The sequence below is a fragment of the Atractosteus spatula genome, chromosome 3 (assembly GCF_055471065.1).
Source record: "Atractosteus spatula isolate fAtrSpa1 chromosome 3, fAtrSpa1.hap1, whole genome shotgun sequence".
NCBI classification, from domain to species: Eukaryota; Metazoa; Chordata; class Actinopteri; order Semionotiformes; family Lepisosteidae; genus Atractosteus; species Atractosteus spatula.
The window spans coordinates 20,797,796-20,820,549 of record NC_142708.1 but is presented as its reverse complement, the minus strand read 5'-3'; the positions used below and the strand labels follow the sequence as shown (position 1 = coordinate 20,820,549).

General features: G+C 37.8%; 1 protein-coding gene across 3 annotated transcripts; it reads right to left on the bottom strand.

The window, feature by feature from the left end:
• Positions 1-7,008: 7,008 nt before the first annotated feature.
• dcp2 (decapping mRNA 2) lies at positions 7,009-18,438 on the bottom strand. Of its 3 annotated transcripts, none has more exons than XM_088912112.1 (12): positions 18,184-18,438; positions 16,164-16,315; positions 14,678-14,805; positions 13,746-13,844; positions 12,597-12,749; positions 12,401-12,513; positions 10,385-10,492; positions 9,623-9,749; positions 9,259-9,357; positions 7,792-7,843; positions 7,514-7,619; positions 7,009-7,222 (listed from the first exon to the last, which is right to left on the bottom strand). In XM_088912112.1, the coding sequence occupies exons 1-12, from the start codon at positions 18,234-18,236 to the stop codon at positions 7,081-7,083; spliced, it is 1,332 nt and encodes a 443-aa protein (XP_088768238.1). In that variant the 5' UTR covers positions 18,237-18,438; the 3' UTR covers positions 7,009-7,080. The 3 variants fall into 3 exon arrangements, with proteins under 3 accessions (XP_088768238.1, XP_088768240.1, XP_088768241.1); XM_088912114.1 differs by having other exon boundaries at positions 14,678-14,772; positions 16,193-16,315; positions 18,184-18,374; XM_088912115.1 differs by lacking the exon at positions 7,009-7,222 and having other exon boundaries at positions 7,330-7,619.
• Positions 18,439-22,754: the final 4,316 nt, after the last annotated feature.

The following is a 22,754-nucleotide window of genomic DNA, read 5'->3' as shown; positions in this document are numbered from 1 at the left end:
TGAACCCCTTTCCCACATCTAGTTAGAAATCTTCAGAAAAAAAAGAGAACTACCAGGCCCAATTTCCTCAACGGGATAGAAAATCAGAACAAAAACTCGCAAAGAAAGAGGGGATAGTGATAAAACATATCCATTTCTTCATTACACATCAAACAACGTGTATCAAAGTGTTAAAAAAAAACATGGTCTGACATTTCCTACATCTGAAAATATACTGCTGGATGTCTTAACATTTGTGCTCTTAGCACAGAGGATTTGCCCTCATCCAATACTGAGAATGGGAGGTTTAGGACTATGGAGTCCTGGTAAAAGTAATGTAAGCAACAGCAAACTTAACCATGTTAAAGTATACCACCAGAAAAAATTATATTTAAAAATGTAAATGTAAAAAAATCAGTGGGTAAAAAACATGAGCTTCTACTACTCATCTTTTTCATCTACTTTTCATTTTTTTCAAATCCATTGGAGTGAGTTGTAAAGCAAGATGGTGACCCTGCTGAGCACAACCACCTGAGTTTCTAAATGTGAAGCATGGCGTTTTCTTTTTCTTTTTATTTGAACCTAACGAGGACTAAGAACTTGGCCACTAAAACAATCTAAATTTTCAAAACCAGGCTCAGACCAGCTAAAAGCACTGGTTTCTATTATTTGAAAACTTTAATTTATTCTTAAAGCTTTTAGCAAAGGATGATGTATACAGCATATTTATATTGACTTGGATAAATGCCCTAAATACACACAAGCACTAGTGTTCAAAGTTATCAGGATGCAAAGACGGTTATTCTGAAAAAGTTCTAGCACTTTTCAACAGGCAGATAACATAAGAACAGTTTATAGTGAACAAATTTGGTGCTGACCTTTTTTCCACTCTTTTCTGAGTCTTGATCCATTACAACAGGATTCAGGTCAGTTTACAAAAAAAAGGAACATTTGAAGTTTCAAAATCTGCTATTTTCCCCCAATTTAAATACAACGGATTTGTGGAAAAGGGCATCTTTTAATGATCAAAACCTAAAAAATGCAACCACATTAAACCAAGTGCCTGAGATCATTATACTACTGAATAATGGGATTGTACTGTTCATGTTAATTTACAATACCCTCCAGTATCACAATCTCCTGAGTTTTTCTTCACAAACACAATTAGGGACTAGGAAGTTCAAACACTTCGCCAAAGCTTTTTGATTATGTGTTCATGAAACAGTACTATGACTGTAACTTGTTTTCCTTTTCTTAGCAAAGCTAAATTTGACCAAATCTGCAACCTCCGTTTTCTGCAATGTAACATTTTCGGAATTTCACTCTTTTGGCGATCTTTGATGTGAACTTGAAATCACGACTGAGAAGAGTGGTGGTTCAGAAATGGTTAGCCTTGCACCTTTAATCAACCCACATCTCTCATTCCATCCTAGCCACTTACCCTTGTACAGTAATGTGACAAAAGCCCCCAAAAAATGAAGGTACACTTTGAACTGGCACAACATCATTGTTTTATTAGCATCTTGCAATACTTCCCTGAAAGGCGGCTTATGGGGTAGGGACTGTTTTCCAAACCATAAATTGATAACCAAAACAAAAAGTGATAAGCTTAAGAACAAGATAAAGAGGGCTGAATTGATCAAGATTACGTAATACAACGATTCAGTTGTGTGACAGAACTACCAGAGTACACAGAGCTGTAACAAGTCAGGATAGTTTGATGGAAAAAGTTTAAGGTTTTTCTTTCTGACATTTTACAGTCAAAAACATTTGTATCAAAAGGACTTATTTTTCTGTTTTTCAAGTGCCATAATTCAGCCCAATAGTGTATTTACATCCCTAAAATACACATTTTCACACACAATGTGAGTCTGAAATTGTAGGTAATTTTTCAGCTCTACTGTTATTCAAATGACAATAGATATACTTTTATAAATCTGGCATTTCCAGCTCTGATCCCGAAGAGCCTCAATCCAGCAACTCTATAGATAACCAATATCATCACCAATTTCTAGCTAATTAAAAAATGTATTTTTATTCATAAGTGATGTTAAGTGAAGGAATATCTGGATAGTTTTTCTGGGTTACAAACTAACTCATGATCAAAATCCACTGAAAGTACAATCTTTTTTTCTTAATTCATTAATAGCTTTACAGTGTTCCCAAACGTTAGAAATGAATGATTTAGCTTGAGCTATAAGACTTACTGAACTGAGACTCTACAGGACTGGGATCAGAAATCACCAATTCCAATTTTACCTTGGTTTTCTGATCAAGACAAATAATCCAGCAAACAATTACCTAAACTCTACCCATCCTGCTCACCAGATTACCTAAACGGTACTGACAGAAGGCACTCAGGAATGAAAAATGGCCCTCAACACTAGTTTTGCAAAGTTACTGCTAAAAAGTTATTCACATAGTAAAACAAGCCGATTTGCCGTAGCAGGAAAAAGCATAGTCCAGCTGATGTAAACCAAAAAACAATAAGATTTGTGACTGCAACATTATGAAAGTGGGTATTTCAACTTCATTAACATTTTCTGTAGCCCTGCCACTTCAAACCATTACTCTGCCACTTTAAACCATAACACTTGATTCCCATAAAATACCATTAATCTAACTGAGCAATTTCCAGGTTGGTTTGTTTTTTTTTCTGTGCCATGAGGATAAATATGCAGAGCTTAGGTTAACTGTTAAAGAAAAAAAACTGAATTCTTAAGAATGTTTCATGTCACAAACTTACATAAAGCTATATAAAATTCAAATAAGATTGTGGTTAACTCATACATAGAATACAATGACTACTGAATCTTCATATTCAAATGCTGTTTTTCAAACAAATGCATACTTGGTACACTCTAAACGAACAAAGGAAAAAACCCACCTACTACATACTGTACATGTATTTTATAATCATACAAACTCTCATCAGCCAAACTGTGAAACACTATTACTTTTAGAATAAATCAGTGCGTTGTTTGTAACAGTGCAATACACCAGCTGACAATCTATATTTTGCACTTAGCTCACTTATTTCCTGGCCTTAGAGACTATTTTACCCATTCACCTATACATGCAGCTTTAAAATGACCAATAAGGTCAATTTGCCAAGAAAAACTATTTGCTTGTATTAATGCCCATGAAGAACTTTCATCACAAAAACATTTCTACCAAACAACCGAGGGTAAACAGAAACGTCACCTTCACTCAAATTCTGCACTGTGGCCAACACACCCACAGGAGAAATCTTTCCAGAAAGATGCTTCTCCTTTGGCACAACAACAACAAAAAAAAAGTTCTTGTAATGCCACATGAAATCTTACTTTCTTCCTCTTTCCATTTAAAACCCATGTTTCTGGAGAAAAACCATCCAGAAATGCTCACAAGCACCTCATAGCATATAAACAAATGAAGAATAGCTACATAATATAGCATAAAGCAAAAAATAAATTTTTAAAAATTAATCAGCCTGGAGCTTCTAGGTGAAGCAGAAAGCAAGAGATGGTATCCATGCAGAATATACAGAGTACAACCAATTCGTTTTATATTCTTTTGTGAAAATATTAAATATCTTCACAAGTTCTTGCACACAAGTTTCCAAATGTGCAATTTTAATGCTTTAGTTTTTTTACATATAAAATCAACTACTTGTTTACCGTTTCAATAACACTAGTAAATGCCTTACTGAACGCACACAGTAACTGAACAAAAACTTTCTATTTGCAAAACACAAATGCAGCTGTATATTCAATGATGAGCAATATCTTCGAGCTCTTAACAGAAAGCACCAAAAATAAAACTATTTGCAGTTTTCTGAGTCTTTATACTGACAAGTCTTGGTGCATTTAAAGTTAGAGATGTTCCATTAGTCTCCAGCAGGAGGAGATTTTGTTATAGCTTGAAACTTCATTAGTGGTAACCTCCAGCAATGGTAAAAAAAAAAAATACAAGCATGCAAAGCCGTAAAATACTTGCTGCTTTATAAAGAGTTCAGGTCTTCTTTACATGTTATTTTACCATAATAAACAAGGATAATTCTAAAACCAACAAGTCACAGCACCACTGGTGACCTCAAGAACACTCAAAAGAAAAAGTTTCCAGTCGGTTTCTTTAATCTTTCTGAACATACTTACTAAAGTTTTACATTCTGAAAAATGTTCAGAATGTTTAATCAAATCTATAAATCTGGAAGGATCCCACACATCATTTGCACTAATTATTTCAGGAGACTAATGTGGTTATAAAAGTTTTACAAAAGATCTTTGCAATTTTCCTTATAGCCCAATACCACATAACACCATTATGGATTTTGTCCATGAGCTTAAATTTATTTCTCCTGAGTAATAAAAGTAGTGGAAATTCAGTATTTTACTGTACATTTTTAAGGGAGAATGTCAGTGGGTTGTTGTTTTTTTATTATAAATTGAACTTGCTGACATAAGGGAATTGGTCAAATTTACACATTTTGAATTCATGTTCATCTGTAGAATTCCAGCTTATTCACATTCATTTCAGTGATGAGATAAATATTTCTGCTACATTCCACTGAATCTAGTTCCACTATTATTCACAGTTAAAAACATCAAATTATCTCTGCAATAATTTTTGTAAAAAATAAAACTTTAGAATGCAAAAGGGAAGGATCAGACTCTGCACATCAATTTCTCTCCGTTCTGAAAACAAGTCTTTTGCAAAGCTACAAAATAATCACCTGTTATAATTAACATTAGCATATTCCCCCTTTAGTATCCTTTGAGACAGGTACAAAGGCTTACACAAAAAACAATTCACAGTTAGAGGTATAAGCACTTTCAGTTTATGGCTCTGCAAAATTAATTTCAGCTAGATTATTTTTCCTTCTTTGGTATTGCTGTGGAACTTTGGATTTCTAACAATCTACTGCCTGCCTCAGACATTGTATCCGATACATCTCCAATCATCTTTAGACAAGTAAAGTTTGATAAACACTTTGCTTGAGCCCAGTAAATCTGTCTCGGGTATAAAACAGACCGCCCTATCAACAGAAAAAAGACCTGCTTTCAAAAACAAAATGCTTACATGAATCTTAAAATTAACAATTCGGTCTCAGTGTGCAGTTCTTCCACTTTTATTCAAGTTAACAACCGTCCATCATAGCATTAATTTCACATTTGGGAACAGAAGAGAACATCCTTCCTTTGCCAATGATAAGAGTATTTATTTTAAAAAGTGCAGCACAATTGGGATCACAATGGCATACACTTCAGATAAAAATACCCATGTCTTGCTGATACAGTATCTCTTGTGACCCAGTATTTGCACAAAGACATGTTAGCCCACTGGACCTATGAGAGTGCCATGCTGCCGGATATATACTAGCTTTTAAAAAAAAATATTTCCTCAGTGCCAGGGATTCAAAGGTCTTTTATACTAGGTGGAAGGGTGTTTTTAAATTCAGAGCATCATCCTATGTTGTCATTAGTAAACAGAACTGAATACACAGCTGAAAACAAATAATTCATCTGGAACCACATACACACAAAAGCAATACTTAATGAAATTATCTTTTTTCAGAAAATTGCCTTATAAATGTGGTTTATTATCTCTCAAAGTAGGTAACTGCATTTAGTTTTAAATGTCAGTGCCACATTTACAAAACTACCATCATTGACTAGAACGTTTTCTGCTGCACTATGACTAAAACAAAATTCTAATCTAACAGCATCACATCACATCTCCGGGGAAAAATACAAGGACTTAAAATGCAGATTAATGTACACATACAAAAGATATAAGATATGTACTCTTTTAAAAAACTAGACTCTGAAAACCACCTCCCCATTGTAGTCTGTTTAAAAAACTACTAGATGGGCAATGAATACAAAATGGTTCATTTCTGCTAAAAAAAACACAAACATAAGGTGAAAAATGCATAATTCTGGTCCAGGCAAAATACCACTTAAGTTTGCACTAACAGTAAATTATTGTTGCTGAAGGTTCTTTACTAAGCACTCCATAGCACCTTCAAAATCAAAGCAGAATTATTTTGATTTTTATTTAAACAAGGCTGCAAACTGTGGAATGACCATGAAATATTTGAAAGTTTCACGATTCAATGACCTTCAGACTACTAACTCAGCATTGCAGAGCTGTTGTAGCTGCAGAGCACACTGAAGGCTTCCCAAGAAGATCAGACTGCCGAGGTCAGGTTTATAGAGCCTGTCTTAAAAGCTGTACTACATACATAATGTTCCATAAAGCTATATGAAGACTGGATATGTTTAAGACAGACTTTTTTGTTCCTAATGTGTAATGGGTTTAACTCTATTGGCAGTTTCCCATTGCTTCAAAGCCGTTTGACAGGTCTGATGCATGAATTGTACACAACAAAATGATCTTGCTGCTACATTCCTAAGAAGCATTGTCAAACCCCAGTAGAAAATTGCAAAGAGAACACTGAACTGATCCGAAGCCTCTGGAATTGAGCTGAACACAGCACTGCTCGAAAACTTATAACCTGCATGAAATCACAACACTTGGAATATGAGCATGAAATACAAACAGTAAAAAAAAAAATGGAACATCATCTCCAATAATATTTAACGTCCAGAAGATATTCTGTAAATGATTACACTATTTAAGCGTCAGTTGAATACATGAATAACATGGTGCTCAATGTGATTAAAATTCATCATCAGTTCTGAAAAAAAATTGTTGCCCTTAAGTCATATTCCCTGGGTGATGATTTTAATACACTATTACATACACAGTACCAGTGCCTAAAAATGTTCATCTACACCAACGAAACAAAAAATACAGTGCTACAGACGGCATCATCACATGCTGCTACAACTGTATGAGTAATTGTTTATGTCACTGCGATGCTAATTTTTTAAACTGAAGAACACGTTCTAGATGTCAGAAGGCTTCAGTGATGGCTGACAGAGAAACAGCAGCAACAGGTGCGTCCTCAAGGTGTTTCTCTTGCAGCTTTGTGGGATGTCAGGACAGCAGCATCTGGTCACAACACAGCCTTGCAATAAACTGCAAAACCATATCTACGTCCAGAAGTAAGCGCAGTGTGCATACAATTTCTAAACTTGATTAACTGTGAAAGATCTAAAACAGTTGTAGCACATGGTAGCATGGTGAATAATGTCCTAATTGCTTTTTAAGGTCATGCCAGGACTTAACTTGCAAATAACAGAACACAGTGTTAAAGGAGCTTGCAGTCCACTGCTTTGATGAACAAAAACCAATACTGAAAAGGTAGAAAGAAAAAAAAAGATTAAATGCATTTAGAGTTACAGTGCGAACAGGTTTTACCCATCCCATTCCAAGCAGAGTAAAATTCAAACCAAACCCAAGGTTACATATATTTTTTCTTTTGTTAGTTTCCCTGCATCTCTTCAACCCCTGAGACAGAAAGGTTTGTATTTAGAAAAAGTCTAGGTGGCAAGTCTACAACCCTCCCTTTTGTACATCATTCAGTCGTCATAGATCAAAACATTTCATTATAGCTTCCCGATCAAACTTGAAGCTGAGGAAAGACCTGGAATAAAGGACATTTTCACATTCCCCGTTGCATGTAGTAGGGACTCCCTCCGCATGTGTCAGAGGCTGTTCATCATTGGAGCTGCAAAAATCACATACTGCATCTGGAGAAAAGCAAAATACCGTTGTTTAATGCCCAGTGAAATAATTCATTAGTGATCAAGAGCACATGCTTTAAAAAAAAAAACTTCAACCAACCCCCTAGATGTCACAAAAATGCCCAAAATTAATCATATTTCCTATGCTGTAGTTTACCCCAGAATACCGTACACTCACCGGTTTCAAAGTTATCCTGCAGTTTTCTCGGCTGAAGCCTCTTTTCCGCTTTCTAAGGGAATAGTTTGACAAATATGGAAATAGTTAAGAACGCACGACAAGCCTGTTTTTTCAGTTTCTCCAATATTTCACAGCATGACGCAATTATCAGACACCCTTATCCAGGGTGGCAGACAAATACACCACTTTCATTCCATTAGCAATACATTATGGTTTCATTAGTCATACTTATACAACTTTACAGAAGGGAAATGGGACAGTACTTTATGGTTTTTATACAAATAGTATTGGCGAAGCACAATGGTATAATAATTTTTAATCCCTGATGACTGTGATACACAAAGAAAGCCTGTATCAGGATGGCACATGCACATTTAATTAAATGTAGATTTTTTTTTCCCATTTAGTCAACATGGAAACCATAATGACAATTTGCTTTCCGGTTACAATTACCAACTGTTTATTAAATCTAAAAATCTAGGCTTTACATCTAAGCTCATTGCAATTACCTATGACTCTTTACAGGACGAATGAGGAGGGGCAGACATGCTCCTCCAATCTGCTTATCCATCAAGCTATATAGTGATACACTACAAGCTCTGCGGTGACATTCAGGAAGATAAGTGCCTATGCATATTTGTGCACTGTTTTAGTGCCCGAATTTGAAACACACACTTGAGTGTGTTTCATGTTGCTTAATAAGACAAGAAAGTTCATACTGCATATTTACCAGTACAGTATGGTCCCAATATTTACAATTTAACATTGGCAAACTTGTTTATTTGTGATTCTGGCAGACGGGGTCTTGGACAGAAGCCGCATAGAGGGATGAAACCAAGCCAAAGGTCGTGAAACACAACTTTCAAATTCACACATCTAGCTAGAGTGAGCCTCTCCCTGCCCCCTGCACAAGAGCCTACCACCCAGCACCTGCACCTCAATGTGGTCTTGTTTTTAATTTGAAATGATCTTTCCCAGTTCTGTTTCAGCAGTGTGGGGAATGACGGGCTGGAGACAACTCCACAGATGCTCTAACAGTTTCACTGCATTACAGTGGAGCGCACTAGTCAAGGGGGAAGGGAGACAAAGTGCAAACTGGAAGTAGAGGAGGGATTCATGTTACTTTAATGGATTACTATACATTTGTGATAAGTCTCCATTGATTTTTAATTGGTCAATGTTATTTAAATTAACTTAAAGCCAATGTGTTAGTTCTTGAATTATCATAAGGGAGGATTACTTTTGTCTTTCAACTATAAATACCATAGTCTTTAATACAACTACAGTTCTCTGCACCCAACCCATGCAAATGTCGAGACCCTTCTGCATATTTAATGGTTCTGTGCACTAGTCCACTTTAAACTGGAATGCCTATTACTAAAGGTCTATATACATGCCATAAGGAGGACAGGGCAAACCGAATAAAAATGTATTCTTCTTAAGATGAGCAAATAAAATTCTACTTACTGCAGACTGGTGATGTTTAACCTGTTGATTGCTGACACCATTTGCCCTTTTCTTTAGGTTTGGAGAATCTTGGTGTTTTTTCCCATTACCTCGCAAATTCTGCAAAAAATGATAAAACCTTTACTTCAGTTGTCAGGCAATTTAATGTCTACACAATCCTGCTCATGTACCAAGTAAAAAAACTGAGTATTCATAATTGTCAAGAAACAGGTATACGAGATTACACAAATGGAACGTCCTCTATTTCGATTGGCCTTTGAATTTGTATGCATTTCAGGATCATATAACTTTTTTAAAATTGAAACTGTTTTTCCCTTTGGCATACACAAAATGTAAAGTGAAGTCATGTTGTGACAGAACTTACTTTGACTTTTAAGAATTCAGGTAAGTCGTGTTGAGTAGATTGGCTGAATGGCTTTTGTTGCTTTTGTTTCAACCAGCTGTCTCCTGAAGACCCATCCACAATTGTCTGGTTCTGTCTTGATCTAGACCTACCAAAAACAGGCAAACACGTCAACAGTCAGCAGTCAACCTGAAATGCTAAACATTCTATACTCGCTACTTTTACCAAGAATACTTGTATAAGTACTCCTATACATACATATTCTCACACCGTGATCAAAGTGGTATAGTGCTGAAACAATAGATGGAATAGAAATGTATGTTTTTCATACAATACAACTAAATTTTAAATGAAATACAAAGAAAAACATACCAGGTGCTTTCCAATCATTTGCAAAATTAGTGATCCTGGAAGGCCACCTGGAACTAGTTTATGATACATTTAACATTCAGTAATCAAACCCCCACCACCTCCCAACAGTGAAACAGAACAGCAGCAACAAATCTAGTTTGCTCCTATTGTAAAACCTGGGTAACTTCTGCTGCGGCAGCCACAGAGCGAGCTGTGTAAGCGCTGCACAAGGCTTCATGCTCCGTAGAGGAAAGACAAAGAAAATCAGCTTCAAATGTAGCTTTCACGAAATGGACCTTACCTTAGACAATCGTGCCATTTTAAAAATAAACCTGAGAAAGACTGCAACATATTACATGATATATTCCAAACTGCAATAGATGTTGCCCCCCTCCCTCACACCCAGGGCATTAAATACAGTTCCGAACTTACCGAACTTTATCCATCTGAGGCTTGGATGGTGTACTACCATTGGGAGGGAATCCATTGTCACTGTCTGAAGACTCCCCTTGCTTTTTAGCTATCCATTCTCTGAGAGGTCTATAAACATTGATAAGAGGGGGAAAAAAACACTTAAACCTTTTACAGATGTGAAGAACTCTTCATTTCACACATATATTTTGTTGTTACACAGTTTCTTCTGCCGTTTTATTACCACGTGCAAATTAGGGTTACAGAAAAGTCCCGGAAAAGAGAACCAAACCTGCCGCTTGAGGAGCTGCTGTAGGATATGAGTAGAACCTGAATCATTACAGTTCTTTGGTCAATCACACGAAGCCTTGGGCTTCATCCTCATTCTACCACAAGATGGGAGCAGACCCTAAAGCCAACTGTACTTCATATGGATATATACAATTGAGCCATGTAAAATTTACCGGCATACTTTGCCTGCTCGACAAAGGATCCATTATCAGGCCCTTTAAAGAGGGACAAGAATTGAACTGTGTGACAAGAAACACACAAAGGTGTGCATCACACGAACTATATTCTAATGTTTCTGAGGGATATGCTCCATTTGAGACTAGATAAACTTCCTGCTGCACTGCAGCAGAGAAATGAAATGAAGGATTATAAATGATTTAATCAACAACTCCACCCCACAACCAAAACCATACGAGTTTGATGTATAGCCATCAAAGTCTATACACTGATGTGCCTTGACATAGAACACATCTACAGACAATTGTCAACACACTTACTGAATAGCAGAATATTCAGACTTAACATAAGACCAAACTCCTTCATCAACAAGCTCAAAACACCTGTCCCAACAGTAATGATTCAGATTTGTGATGAGTGACTGAAGCATGTTGAGAACTTCCCCATACCTTTGGAGTTATTTTTCACAGAAGGACGAAACAGACATTAAAAAACAATTCAGTATCATCTCAAATCTGGAAGGGCAGCCTTTAGCTGTCTCGGGAAATGGAAATGGGAAAAAGGAGATCAAAACTGAAACCAGATCGATGGAATATTGTTCTGTTATTGTTCAGCTTTAACGTATGGAGCTGACACAAAGACAACACAAAGAAGAAAATTAAAAGTACGGAAATTGTGTCGCCAACACTGTTTGTAGAAGATTTTACACATCAAGAGGAAAGGCAGAGGCACCAAACTTAGTTTTTTCCCCCCAAACAGGCATCATAGGCATTGAAGCTATCATGATTCAAAAGCTCTTTCGGGTGCCTGGAGAGTGTGTGAACCCAATACTGGTCTTATCAGTCACATCTGTCCTCTCAGAAAGCAATAGCTTTTGACCATGGACTTAACCCATTAATAAATGAACACACAAGTGAACAAAGGGACCTTAGGGTCTTTCCAAGTTTAAAAAATGTACATAAAGCTCTGACAATGGGCAAAAAGTAACCAAATAAACAATTCCGCATGCACAATGTTGCCCCCAACAATGCAGCCCCATCACTGCTGTGACCGTTCGCGAGAATGCAGCCTTACTGTTCAAAGTTTCTGCATACAGAATGTCCGTTACTCGCAATGTGGCATTCTGCAATCTTCACATGATATCTTGATGGAAGTAACGGTCAAATACAATAATATTTTGAAAGCTGTTTGCAAAACACCTGCTATTATTCCTCTTCTGAAGCAATGAATCCTAATGTTAAATGTGTTTACCCCCCACACATCTTTTTGATCTCACCCATCTTACAAAAAGCCTAGTGGGTAAGAAAACTACAACACATAAACTGGTAGGTGACATATGAACCGAAAATGTTTCATTTACTTTTGTGTCCACCTTATCTATGGTTTATATACAGTTAAAAGGTACATTATTTTGATTCCACAGAAACTCCTTCATAACTGTAACATACTTTAATACATTTCTGTAGTATCTTGGATAAGTAAACCATAGTTTTTAACAGACCTGTTTTATTTAGGTTTTCAACTTCTGCAGCTATTGGCTATACAATATTTTATTCTGCTTAAACCCACCTCATAAATGGAATGGCCATAAAAAATTTATTGGGTGCAAGTCCCAGTTTGGATTTAGGAGTCATATCATTCTTGTACGATGGAAGCTTTTCTATTGAAAACCACTCGATATTCTGCAATGATAAAAAATACAATTTAACAAAATTATTAAAAAAAACAAAACTCACAATGTAGAAGGACAATTCCAATCACCTACCCGGATTTCTTTCCGTGTTTTAGGGTTAAACTTGGTCTCCTTGGGAACCCCAGGGATTATGTACAAACGGGCTAACTGATCCGTGATTCTCTGCTCAATGAATGTATCTTTGCAGATGCGATCTCGGATGTCGAATCCAGTTTCTTCCAGCACCTTGAAAGAGAAAAGAAAATAACCTGAATAGCCTTTTTTTCCCCAAAAACTACAGCACACAGACTACAGGGCAAATAAAGCAGAATTTTGATTTTATTTGTAAATAGACTAGGAATAATGTGATAAATGCAATGTGACAAAAACATATATAAAATATAGCAGCTGTGTAAGCAAACTAAACAAAACGTGGGAAAATTGAGTGTGTTAAACAAAAGCAAGAGCTGATCTAGAAAAATACTTTCTTATAGTTTTATAAATATTCTAAATCATATCCATCAATAATTAAAAGAAGCTCTAGTATGTCACAATCCCTGTCCTCCTACATTAACAGTAAAGAGCTACCGAGAACTAGATCATAAAAGTTTGAACACGCCACTCGGACATAATCAAGGCTTGCGACATGAATGCGATAATCACCAGTATAACAGCAGGTGGCGCTCTTCCCATTGCACTAGACTTTCACCAACCATTACCCTACACTGTGTCATAGGAAGAGCAGTCCTTCGAATGAGACATTAAACCATGATCCTGGGTTATTGATTACTCGGTCATATAAATGTTATGTACGTAATGCCTTTTCCCCCGAAAGCACACAGCATTAACCAACGCGCCCCAGCCTTCTTTTAAGAAAACTAAATTCTCACTTGTGTTAAAACTGAGAACAGGAGACCAGTCTTTACCCAGAAAATTGCAGGAGTATGGAGCAAGCTAACCAGCCGTGTTCTTGAAGCTGTCACCCTGTTTTCTATCAAGAAACAGCTGGATGAGACCCTCAGATTGGTTGACTCCTAACTCCCAAACAGGCTAGATAACCCATTCTTATGTTCCCGCTTATTTCTGTTGGGAAAGTAATTTTACACTTCTTGCATTTTTCTTGGCCAATCCCCATTTTGAACTTCTATTGTTTTTGGACTTTGGGAAATGCTGTAAAATTATAGGGGGCTAGTTCAAATTCAAGGGAGAGAACCTCTAGGTTTTGTGGGATTTTGTGCTGACCTCTCGTGCAGCACAGTCATGGGGAGCCTCATCCTCGTTCACTTTGCCCTTGGGGAAGCCCCAGCCAGACTTGGCAAGATAACCCTGAACGAGCAGGACCTGAAAAAGAAAATAGGGAAAAAACTGCTTACTAGCAGAAAAACAACCACCAGTTCAAGTTTAATACTTTAGATATCAAATATTTTGAAGATATTGGTCACCTGACAGGATAGACAAGATCTCCTGTGCATGGCATTTGGAAAAGAAAATCCTAAACATCCACTCCATTTTATGTGTTTCTACTGAAGCTGTGTACTGCTTCGCTTGTTACTTGTAGGTGGGACTATTTGTGGATTGTGCAATCATGACGTAGAAACTATCTGACGTATTCTGCCACAAAAAAACATGACTTGCTGAGGGCTATTGACAAATTAACAACCAGAAATACTCAGTGTAAAACTAAACATGTTTAAGAACATTAGTTGTCTGATAAGACTTTTTCCTTAAGTTGCACGATATTTTGGCTCACAAATATGACATGCCTGTAATTAAAAGATCTTACAAAAGTTTGCTGAACGTCTAGCACACTATTTGTTTAGAGCAGCAGTAAGGCACAATTGTCAGGGCACTGCACTGTCAGCTGGAAGATTCTGGTTCAAAGCCCAGGTGGGTGTAGCAGGTGTACCAAGCAAGTTTTTCGTTGGGAAAACAAAGCATCAACCAAATTAATCATCTGCTTTTTATAAAGAAGATCTAAATAGTCATAAAAACTATTGGACTAAAACTGGAAAAGACGGAAAAGTTTTTTTAAAGAATGAAAAAAAAGTTCATCAACCAGTAAAAAATTTTAAATGAAGGCAAGATGACCAGGATTGGGCATTTGAAGAGAGACACTTTCCTGTACTAAAGAGCTGAAAGGGTGTAAAAATGGAGCTCACTTTCAAAGTACTCACATTTTCAAGTGTTTCATCGAGAATAATTGCACCATATGTTGGAACCCCCATTTTATACTCCTTCCACTGTTCTAAAACCTTCTGAACATCTTCTCCTTGTGGCAATAAAAAAGGACAGTGATTAAAAAGTAAACAAAAGGTTAAGGATTGAAAACTGCAAATAAATACAGTCTAACTTTTCAGCACTGGTGCTATTTTTAGGCCACAAATACTAAAACTCAGGTGTCAGATGAAATGCTGACATTATTACATCCTGTACGGAACTCATTTAACTGTGTGACACCAGTGACATCTCTCCAGGCCATTTCATATACACACCAGTTGTCTTCTACATTTTAATATCGGCTTATAAAATGAATATTATATCCATTAAAACAGCCTGTGTCACAACATCTAGAAAGTCATCACCACCACCAGCCATTACTGGACACAAACATACAGTTCTGAATATTGCGATATCTGTGTTGCACCATCACTCAAGTATCCATTTATTACAGAAAAACTGTAGACTAGGAGAAAAACAATGGGCAAAACAGGATTATGGTAAAACCAAGTAATTCAAAAGCAATCCCTAATTTGTATCTCTGTGCTGAGATTTGGAGCAAAACACCCTTAAAGTATTAGCAAGGTAAGCAGCCATTCAGCCAATCTTGCCCGTCTGGCAAACAAGACAGTAACTGATCTAAGGCATCTGTCTATAGTTCCTCATTCTGACCTGTATGAAATCACAAGCAGAGGCCACAAAACTTTCCTTTCCAAAATTGAATGGGTAAAACATTTTAGATTTTTGCCATATAGTTGCTCTATTTATCAATTTACTTTAAGTCCAAGCACTTAAGCAAATTAAGTCACTTTGGATGAAAATGCCATCCAGGCTAACAACATTCACCCTTCCATTGTCAGAAAGCTACCCGTCCTAGTGAGGGCTGTCATAACCCAGAGCCTGTCCCATAAGCACAAGACACAAGGCAAGGCTGGCACACCAGTGCAAGACAAGGCCACACAGGATGGCTATTCTGAATTGCCACGGCCAGCTTTTTTTTGAAAGTATGAGGAGACTTTAGCACCCTGGGAAAGCCCACACCAACGCAGGGAGATCATGCAAACTTCACACTGAAACAGCTCCACTCCACAGCCGAAATGTTGTGCTTCTTTTCTTCTCTTTTCAGCATAGAATAAGCCTTTACTTGTTCCATTACTGGTAGGTTATTTGACTTCAGGGAAAATTGACCCTGGTGTGCCTGAACTGTGCCTGCCCCGTGATGGACTAGCGCTCTCCTGTGACTCTGAATGAAAGAAGCCATCAGAAAAATGGATAGATTACACATAAAATATACTAAGTGCACTCTTTTAGTTCTACACTAGCAATCGTCCCAAGGTATACAACAGTGGTCTTCACCGCCAGACATCTTAACTAACACTGGACTGCAGGACACAAGGGGTCGGCAGTCCGATTCAGCTCACAGTAAAAATTATGAAAGGATATCAGCTTTTGCAAACTCTCTTATCCCGCACTGAGGCAATCCTGGTGTGTTCTGCATGTAGAAGTCCAAGTAAAACCAGTGGGCAAGCTCAATCTGGAAACAGACTCGGATTGCATTGTCTCGTTCTTCACTGGGAATGTGCAGGATGAATCGGCTGGAAAGACAAGAGAGTGAAACATGGAACTCGGGTGTCCCTGCATGCATAGAAAGGTCACAACAAGCAATGAACAGGTATGTTAATAACTTACTAATGTAAAGTTGTTGGGGTTTTTTTTACTGTTATTGGTTTCCTCACACATGCCCTGTGCCTTAATAAATGACGATGTTTTCCTGAGAACATGACCGTAACCTGCGTCAATAAGTCACAGAAACAATGAAAAAGTCCAAACTAACAGGAGGCTGCAAAAAGAGTACAGTAGCAGCTGCTTGGCTACACGCCATGGATTACATATTGATGGTGCACACACATCTTTTAAACAGAGATCTCCTGTGTTAAAGCCCTGCCTCTTCCTATTAACATCAGATGAAATACATCAAGGAAGTAAGTCAATACGTGGTAAAAAACCAACACCAACATTTTATATAATAGGTTACTTTGTGAAAATGATTTATTAAGTACAAAACAGTGCAGTCACCCAACTATAATAAGAATACATAATAGCCTGGTCCCCAAAATCAATTTCTCTGGGCCACTTCTTTAATAGCAAAAGCAACAAATAATTCCTTGCTGCTATACAGTACTTTCACAAAGATTCCCAAGAGAGGCTGCACATAGGAGGGGTTTCAATGATGTGCAGCACCTATCGTGCACCAGCAGCCCCACCACAGAGCAGACTTTGTGAGAAACTGCTTTTCCTAGGGGAGCTTTGGGAAGTCTGGAATCCAGACAGGTCCAGATCACCAGGGATAACAGCTGTACTCTTTCAAATAGTGCCATGGTATCTTTAACAGCTACCGAGCCAGAATCTTGATTCCACTCCTCATATGAGGGACAGCACCTCCAGTGACCCCATTCTGGGGCAAAGGCTTGAAAATTGGGGTGCAGAGCAAGGAGTGCCACACACTGGTCAGCCTTCACCCCTTACAGCAGGAACCTGGCTTTCCCTAAAGGTCTCCCCATCATAGTTATGGCCAGGTCTGTTGAGCCTCAGAGATCTGAGGAAATCGGATCACAAGATAGCGATACTGCCGCTTATTGCTCATTTATTTGTATAAAATGTATCTAATTAAGCTTTAAAAGGGGGCACAACCCACAAAGCAAAAACTCAATTACACGAATTAACGTCTATGACCATGTTTCTACGACCAGGCCACAAATAGCATTCTCCTTATATTATATTAGTGATTATTATTATACACTCCTTATATTAGTGACCATCACTGACACTTCAATCTCTATGCGATTCAAGCCAGGCAAGTTGACAAACCGCCAAGTTAAAAAAAATGCACTGAACAGTTAGCTCCCAACACCTCAAGAGCAAACAATCGAGAAGGTATAGATGTCACACACAAAAAAGCTTGATCAATTTCCCCGTCCACAGCGGGTATTCAAACGAGAGCACGGTTTTAAAAGTTATTGTCTAGCATGTTTCGCAGAAATTAACTCATTGCCGTAGCAATCAGCTCGCTACCGAAATACACATATTCTAAAGTAATGGAAAGGATGTCGTCCTTTTCTGTCGAAAAATAACAACTACTGCTTTACTATTAAGAATAAATTAAAATGCCACAGCAGTACAATGAAACGAAAACAATTATCTGAAACTTCGACTGACGTTTGTTTTTCTCAGCCCGATAATACAAGTGTTTTCTTCCAATAAAATACTGCTAGTTTCATTTCTGTGCTTAAAAATGCATTTGAAGCTAGACCGAACCCACCCCCTCTAAATAATGATTAAGACATAAAACACTCACAGCAGTAAAACACTTTGCTACCGTACACCTCCCGGCAGAAAAGGGACATAATCGATTATCAGAAGCGCCCGAATAACTGGCTACATTTTTTTTCATAATAACACTTACCTGCAGAGGTCGTCCAATACGCCGCTGGGAATCTCCCCTCGTTTCGTCTCCATGATGAGGATAAGAACATCCCGAACTAACAAAACTGTTCATAAGAAGAAACTAACACCACGATGCAACTGCGATTTTTTTTAATGTCGCACGAATAACAAAGTGCGAAACGGAAGAAAACATCGGCGCGACCCACGCAGCAGCAACTCGCAAACCAACCACTGAAGGGCCAAAGGCGAAGACGGACGCAGCCGCCGCTCAATCATACAGAGCGGAACCGGACCAGAGGCGATGGCGTCACAAAGGTAGGTGGGACCAACGCCACCCCGGGGGTTGGCCTTTAGTCCGGGCGCAAAATTGGCATCGCAGTGAGCCAATCACAATGGTGAAAGGAGGTCTAACCTTCCATCACAATATATGTCGTCCAATCCGGGCACTCCGTTTGTCGAGTTTGATTGAGAAAACAAGGAAGACTTTAACAGGCCGAAAATACGTCCATAACCGCATTTCGGAAATTGAAGAGTGGCTGGGCGGCTTCGGTGCTTTCCGGACCTATTCGAGTGTTTCCGGAACAAAACAAAGGTCTCGCATTTCCGCTTATCTAAACAAAGTGTAAAATTGAGTACGATTCGTGCTTGATGATTACTCACAGATGTGCAATTTTCTCGCCTCTGAATGACATATGTGTCAGTATTGGCTCGTTATGATTTATTTATTGATAAATGACTTTATAAATTCATTTAGAAAATAGCAAGTGTATAAATTCTTCATTTTTATCATTTGCTTAATTTAAATTCGAAAACAAGGCAAAAAAGCCTGCCTCCGAGTGACAACCTGAATCTCCTTTCATTCTTTTACGTGCATGTGTTTTGGATGTGCGTTGTATCATATTTTCATATTATCCCTTGATTTTCTTAGTGTGTTTCCGCCCCGTCTGGCAGCTGTTTTTAATATTCAAAATGTATAAGGAAGATAAACGTTCAGGTGGGTAGCTGCGTCAGCATGTGTAGGCTGCAAAGGAACAATAGGTTTATTCCATGCTGAAAAAAAGAAGAAAAAACACACCTGAAGAAGGCTCCACGGCCGAAACGTGTTTTCTTTCTTCTTTTTTTCAGCATGGAATAAACCTATTACTTGTTCCAAGGAAGATAAACTCTGCGATTAACATTTGGAAAAGAAAAGAGAAGCTCAGAAACATCACATAATCGTGGAAAACAGAAGTGTAATTGCAGCATTTCAGACATTTGTTTCTTTCTAATGTTCATTAATGTGTGGAATCAACCTATACTCGTTTCTTTGAAGCCAGCATACTGAAACGGCACTCTTAACGTTTTCAGAGTTGAGCCTATTCAAAACTGACTTTTGGAACTCGCATTATGATCCACCGATTTGGAATGTGTACAAAAATAAACAACTTTTTTTTACTTTAAACTGTGTGAAAATAAATTATGTTACAAATTATATCAATCTATATTGTGGTAATTGATGTGCTGTCTTACCTGTGACTGGAAGAAGAAGCAAGTTGGTGAAATTCTCTAGTGAAAACGTTCTGTATGTAACCTGGAAACATTTGAGAAAATCAATTTGCATATAGTACATTCCTTTAGCAATTTAAATATCAAATGTATATAATGTAGGTATATTCATTTCTTTGTTGTTAAAGTTGAAAATCCTTTCAAATTGTAATTGGGCAAATATTTTAATTGCTGCACATTGATGGAGATTTTGAAATATTTACATTATACTGTCTTTTATTTAACAAAAACACACCAGTCTGTGCATCTTACTATTGAATATTTAAAGAAAGTTCACACCACACCTATCAGACATTCTTCAGGCTGCTGATCCACCTAGTCCTTGGGCTAACATTCTTTAAAACTGTTACGTAAACACAGGTGTACTGTAGGGTGTAAAGCTGTTGTTCATTTGGCTTCCTTAAGGCTGCAATATCTAAACTCAGTTACCTTCCAGCTTCACACTTTTGCAAATAAATAAACAGGAACAGAAGGAGCATAATAATTATAATAATAATATACAGTATTTATATTGTGCTTTTATTCCTAAAAGATACAAAAGTGCTTCACATGCTGGACATCACTAAAATGCAGCACCTCCCTATATGAGTGACTGCAGCTATAATGTGCCAGCAGCCCCACTACACAACAAATCAGATAGGGAAGTGAGAAATCACTTCACCAGGGGAACTTCAGGTTGGTATATTTTGCAAACCCAAGGCAAAGTTTTGCTAAGCCTACCAAAGCAACAACTCTTTTTTTAGAAACTGTGTAAGATATAAGACCACTTTGTTGGCCATATACAATTTCTTGTATTAGGAATTTTGTCTTTTTGCATACTCAAACATGCTCTCCATGAGACACACAGACAGGGAGAGAAGCTTGGGGTCAACCATTTATACAGCACCCCTGGAGCAGTTGGGGTTAAGGGCCTTGCTCAGGGGCCCAACAGAGTAGGATTCCTCTACCAACCATGGGATACGAACCAGCAACCTTCCAGCCACAGGTGCAGATCCTTATCCACAGAGCCACTGCACCGCCCCAGTCCCATGAGATCATTAGTAATCAGGATTTCAGTTTAAAGTTTAAAGTTATTTTATCTATAGTCTGTATGTTCTTCGAGATCATACAGTTCCAAATTTTTCTTAGTGTTGAAACCTCTTTCTTTTTGTGTTCCTTAACTATAAAAATAAGCCAAAACGAAATTCAAAGAACAAAATCAACAAAATTTCAACGTGTGACATTCCTCAATGTACAATGCCTCTCCGACATTACAATCCATGCTGCAATCAGAAACCTCTCTCATCAGAGCTGTTATTATCAGCAAAGGTTATCTTATCTCAGAGTTCAGTCTTCAGCCAACATAAAATGTAGAACCCTGAGTGGGTGAGAATGAGAGATGTGAAGATGTCATCTCTTCTTGATTTGCTATCAAAGATGACACAGCTCATTGTGATATTACTCATCATTAAGTGTCTTGAATTGTGGCAGATAGCAATCTTCCCTCAGGTGGCTTGAAATTATTGGGGGGGGTTGTGCTGCTGTCTTTGTTATTTAGTAATAAAATCATGGCATAACATAAGCATGTGCAATGCAGTCTGCATACTTCACTGGAAGGTTCAATCTTCATGTTCCTGGAAGACCCTCCAGATTGCAGCTATACTGATTCAAGAAAAAGCAATGATTAACCACTATATACACCCTGGCGTTTAAAATGCAACAAAAAATTAGAAAGACCTTTACCTTATCTTTTCAGCTGGAACATGCTTTGAGTTTGATGAGGGAACAGGACATTAGCCTGCCTCATAACAGCTAGGAACAATTGAATGGATGCTTAGGTAAGTCTCTAAAAGAGCGATGAGATTTTATTTTTCATTTTTTCTGTTTGAGTAAATACCTATGTAAATATTCCTATTAAAAGTCATATACAGTATAAAACAGCAAGTTTGTGGAGTGTGCCTTTAGTCCAAACAAAAAAATACACGTTTTTGACTTAGACAGACATCTGACAGTGCCAAACATAATGGGTATATATATACACAGTATAATCCAAAGGCTTAAATATTATAAACTCCCTCTGAATTCTTCCATCCAAAATGGTCTTTGCTAGCAACAAGACCATTTTGAATTGGACATACCAATCAAAACTTGTTTTTCTAGCTCTGAGTAGGGTTATGATAGTAGTAATGGTGAAGGGAACTGAACTACACGTACCACCAGTTCTACAGGTCCCACCAGTTTCAGTAAGACTGAGATCTGCCGCTGGTTCAGTGAAAGGAGGTAATGGATGTTGGTCTCAAGTCAATACTGCATCACTTGTCTTTGAAAAGGTGTATTCACTGGGCAGGTGGCCATCCTAATAGTGTATGTAGACCAGTGAGTGCGTGTGCATATGAACTCACATGCTGATACTTTTTCCAAGCATGACTAAATCATCCACATTCATAACTTAGTTTGACCATGCGAATAGACCATTGCTGTGGATTGTAATGTGACCATTTCTAAAATCAACTAGTTTTTGCCCATATTTACTAATTCGTGTTTTTTAGGATAAATATGAGGGAAGGGATACATATAAAAAATGTGTCATTTTAAATGCAACTTCTATGAAACAGCGGGGCACATATAAAACTAAAGCTCTAACCAACTGTAATGAGCATTGTGACAAGTGGCTCAGACCTTTGCAGGATCCTAGCAAGAATTTTCAAAGACAAAAAGAATTTTGAAAAGGGCAGGGAGAGAGGCCATCGAGCAGAAAATGAAAATCCGACAGAGGCGTGGGAGAGGGAGGATCAGTGTGCACTCATTTGAGCCTGAAAAGGGTGGGAACAAACAGGTAAGTACCTGCTCAGCAATTCTCTTAACAACATAAGAAAGGATTGAGAGGAGATTGAGAAGAGATCATTTGACCCGTTTGGTAATTACAGTAGGTAGGTATTTAAAACATAAAAGTCCCAAACAGTGACTCTTATGTTGCTTCCTTCCAAAAGTGAATTGCCTAAAGCAGCAAGGAATGGCATCATTCACTGCTGTTACATGAGTATTCAGGCTCTCAAAGCTGCATCC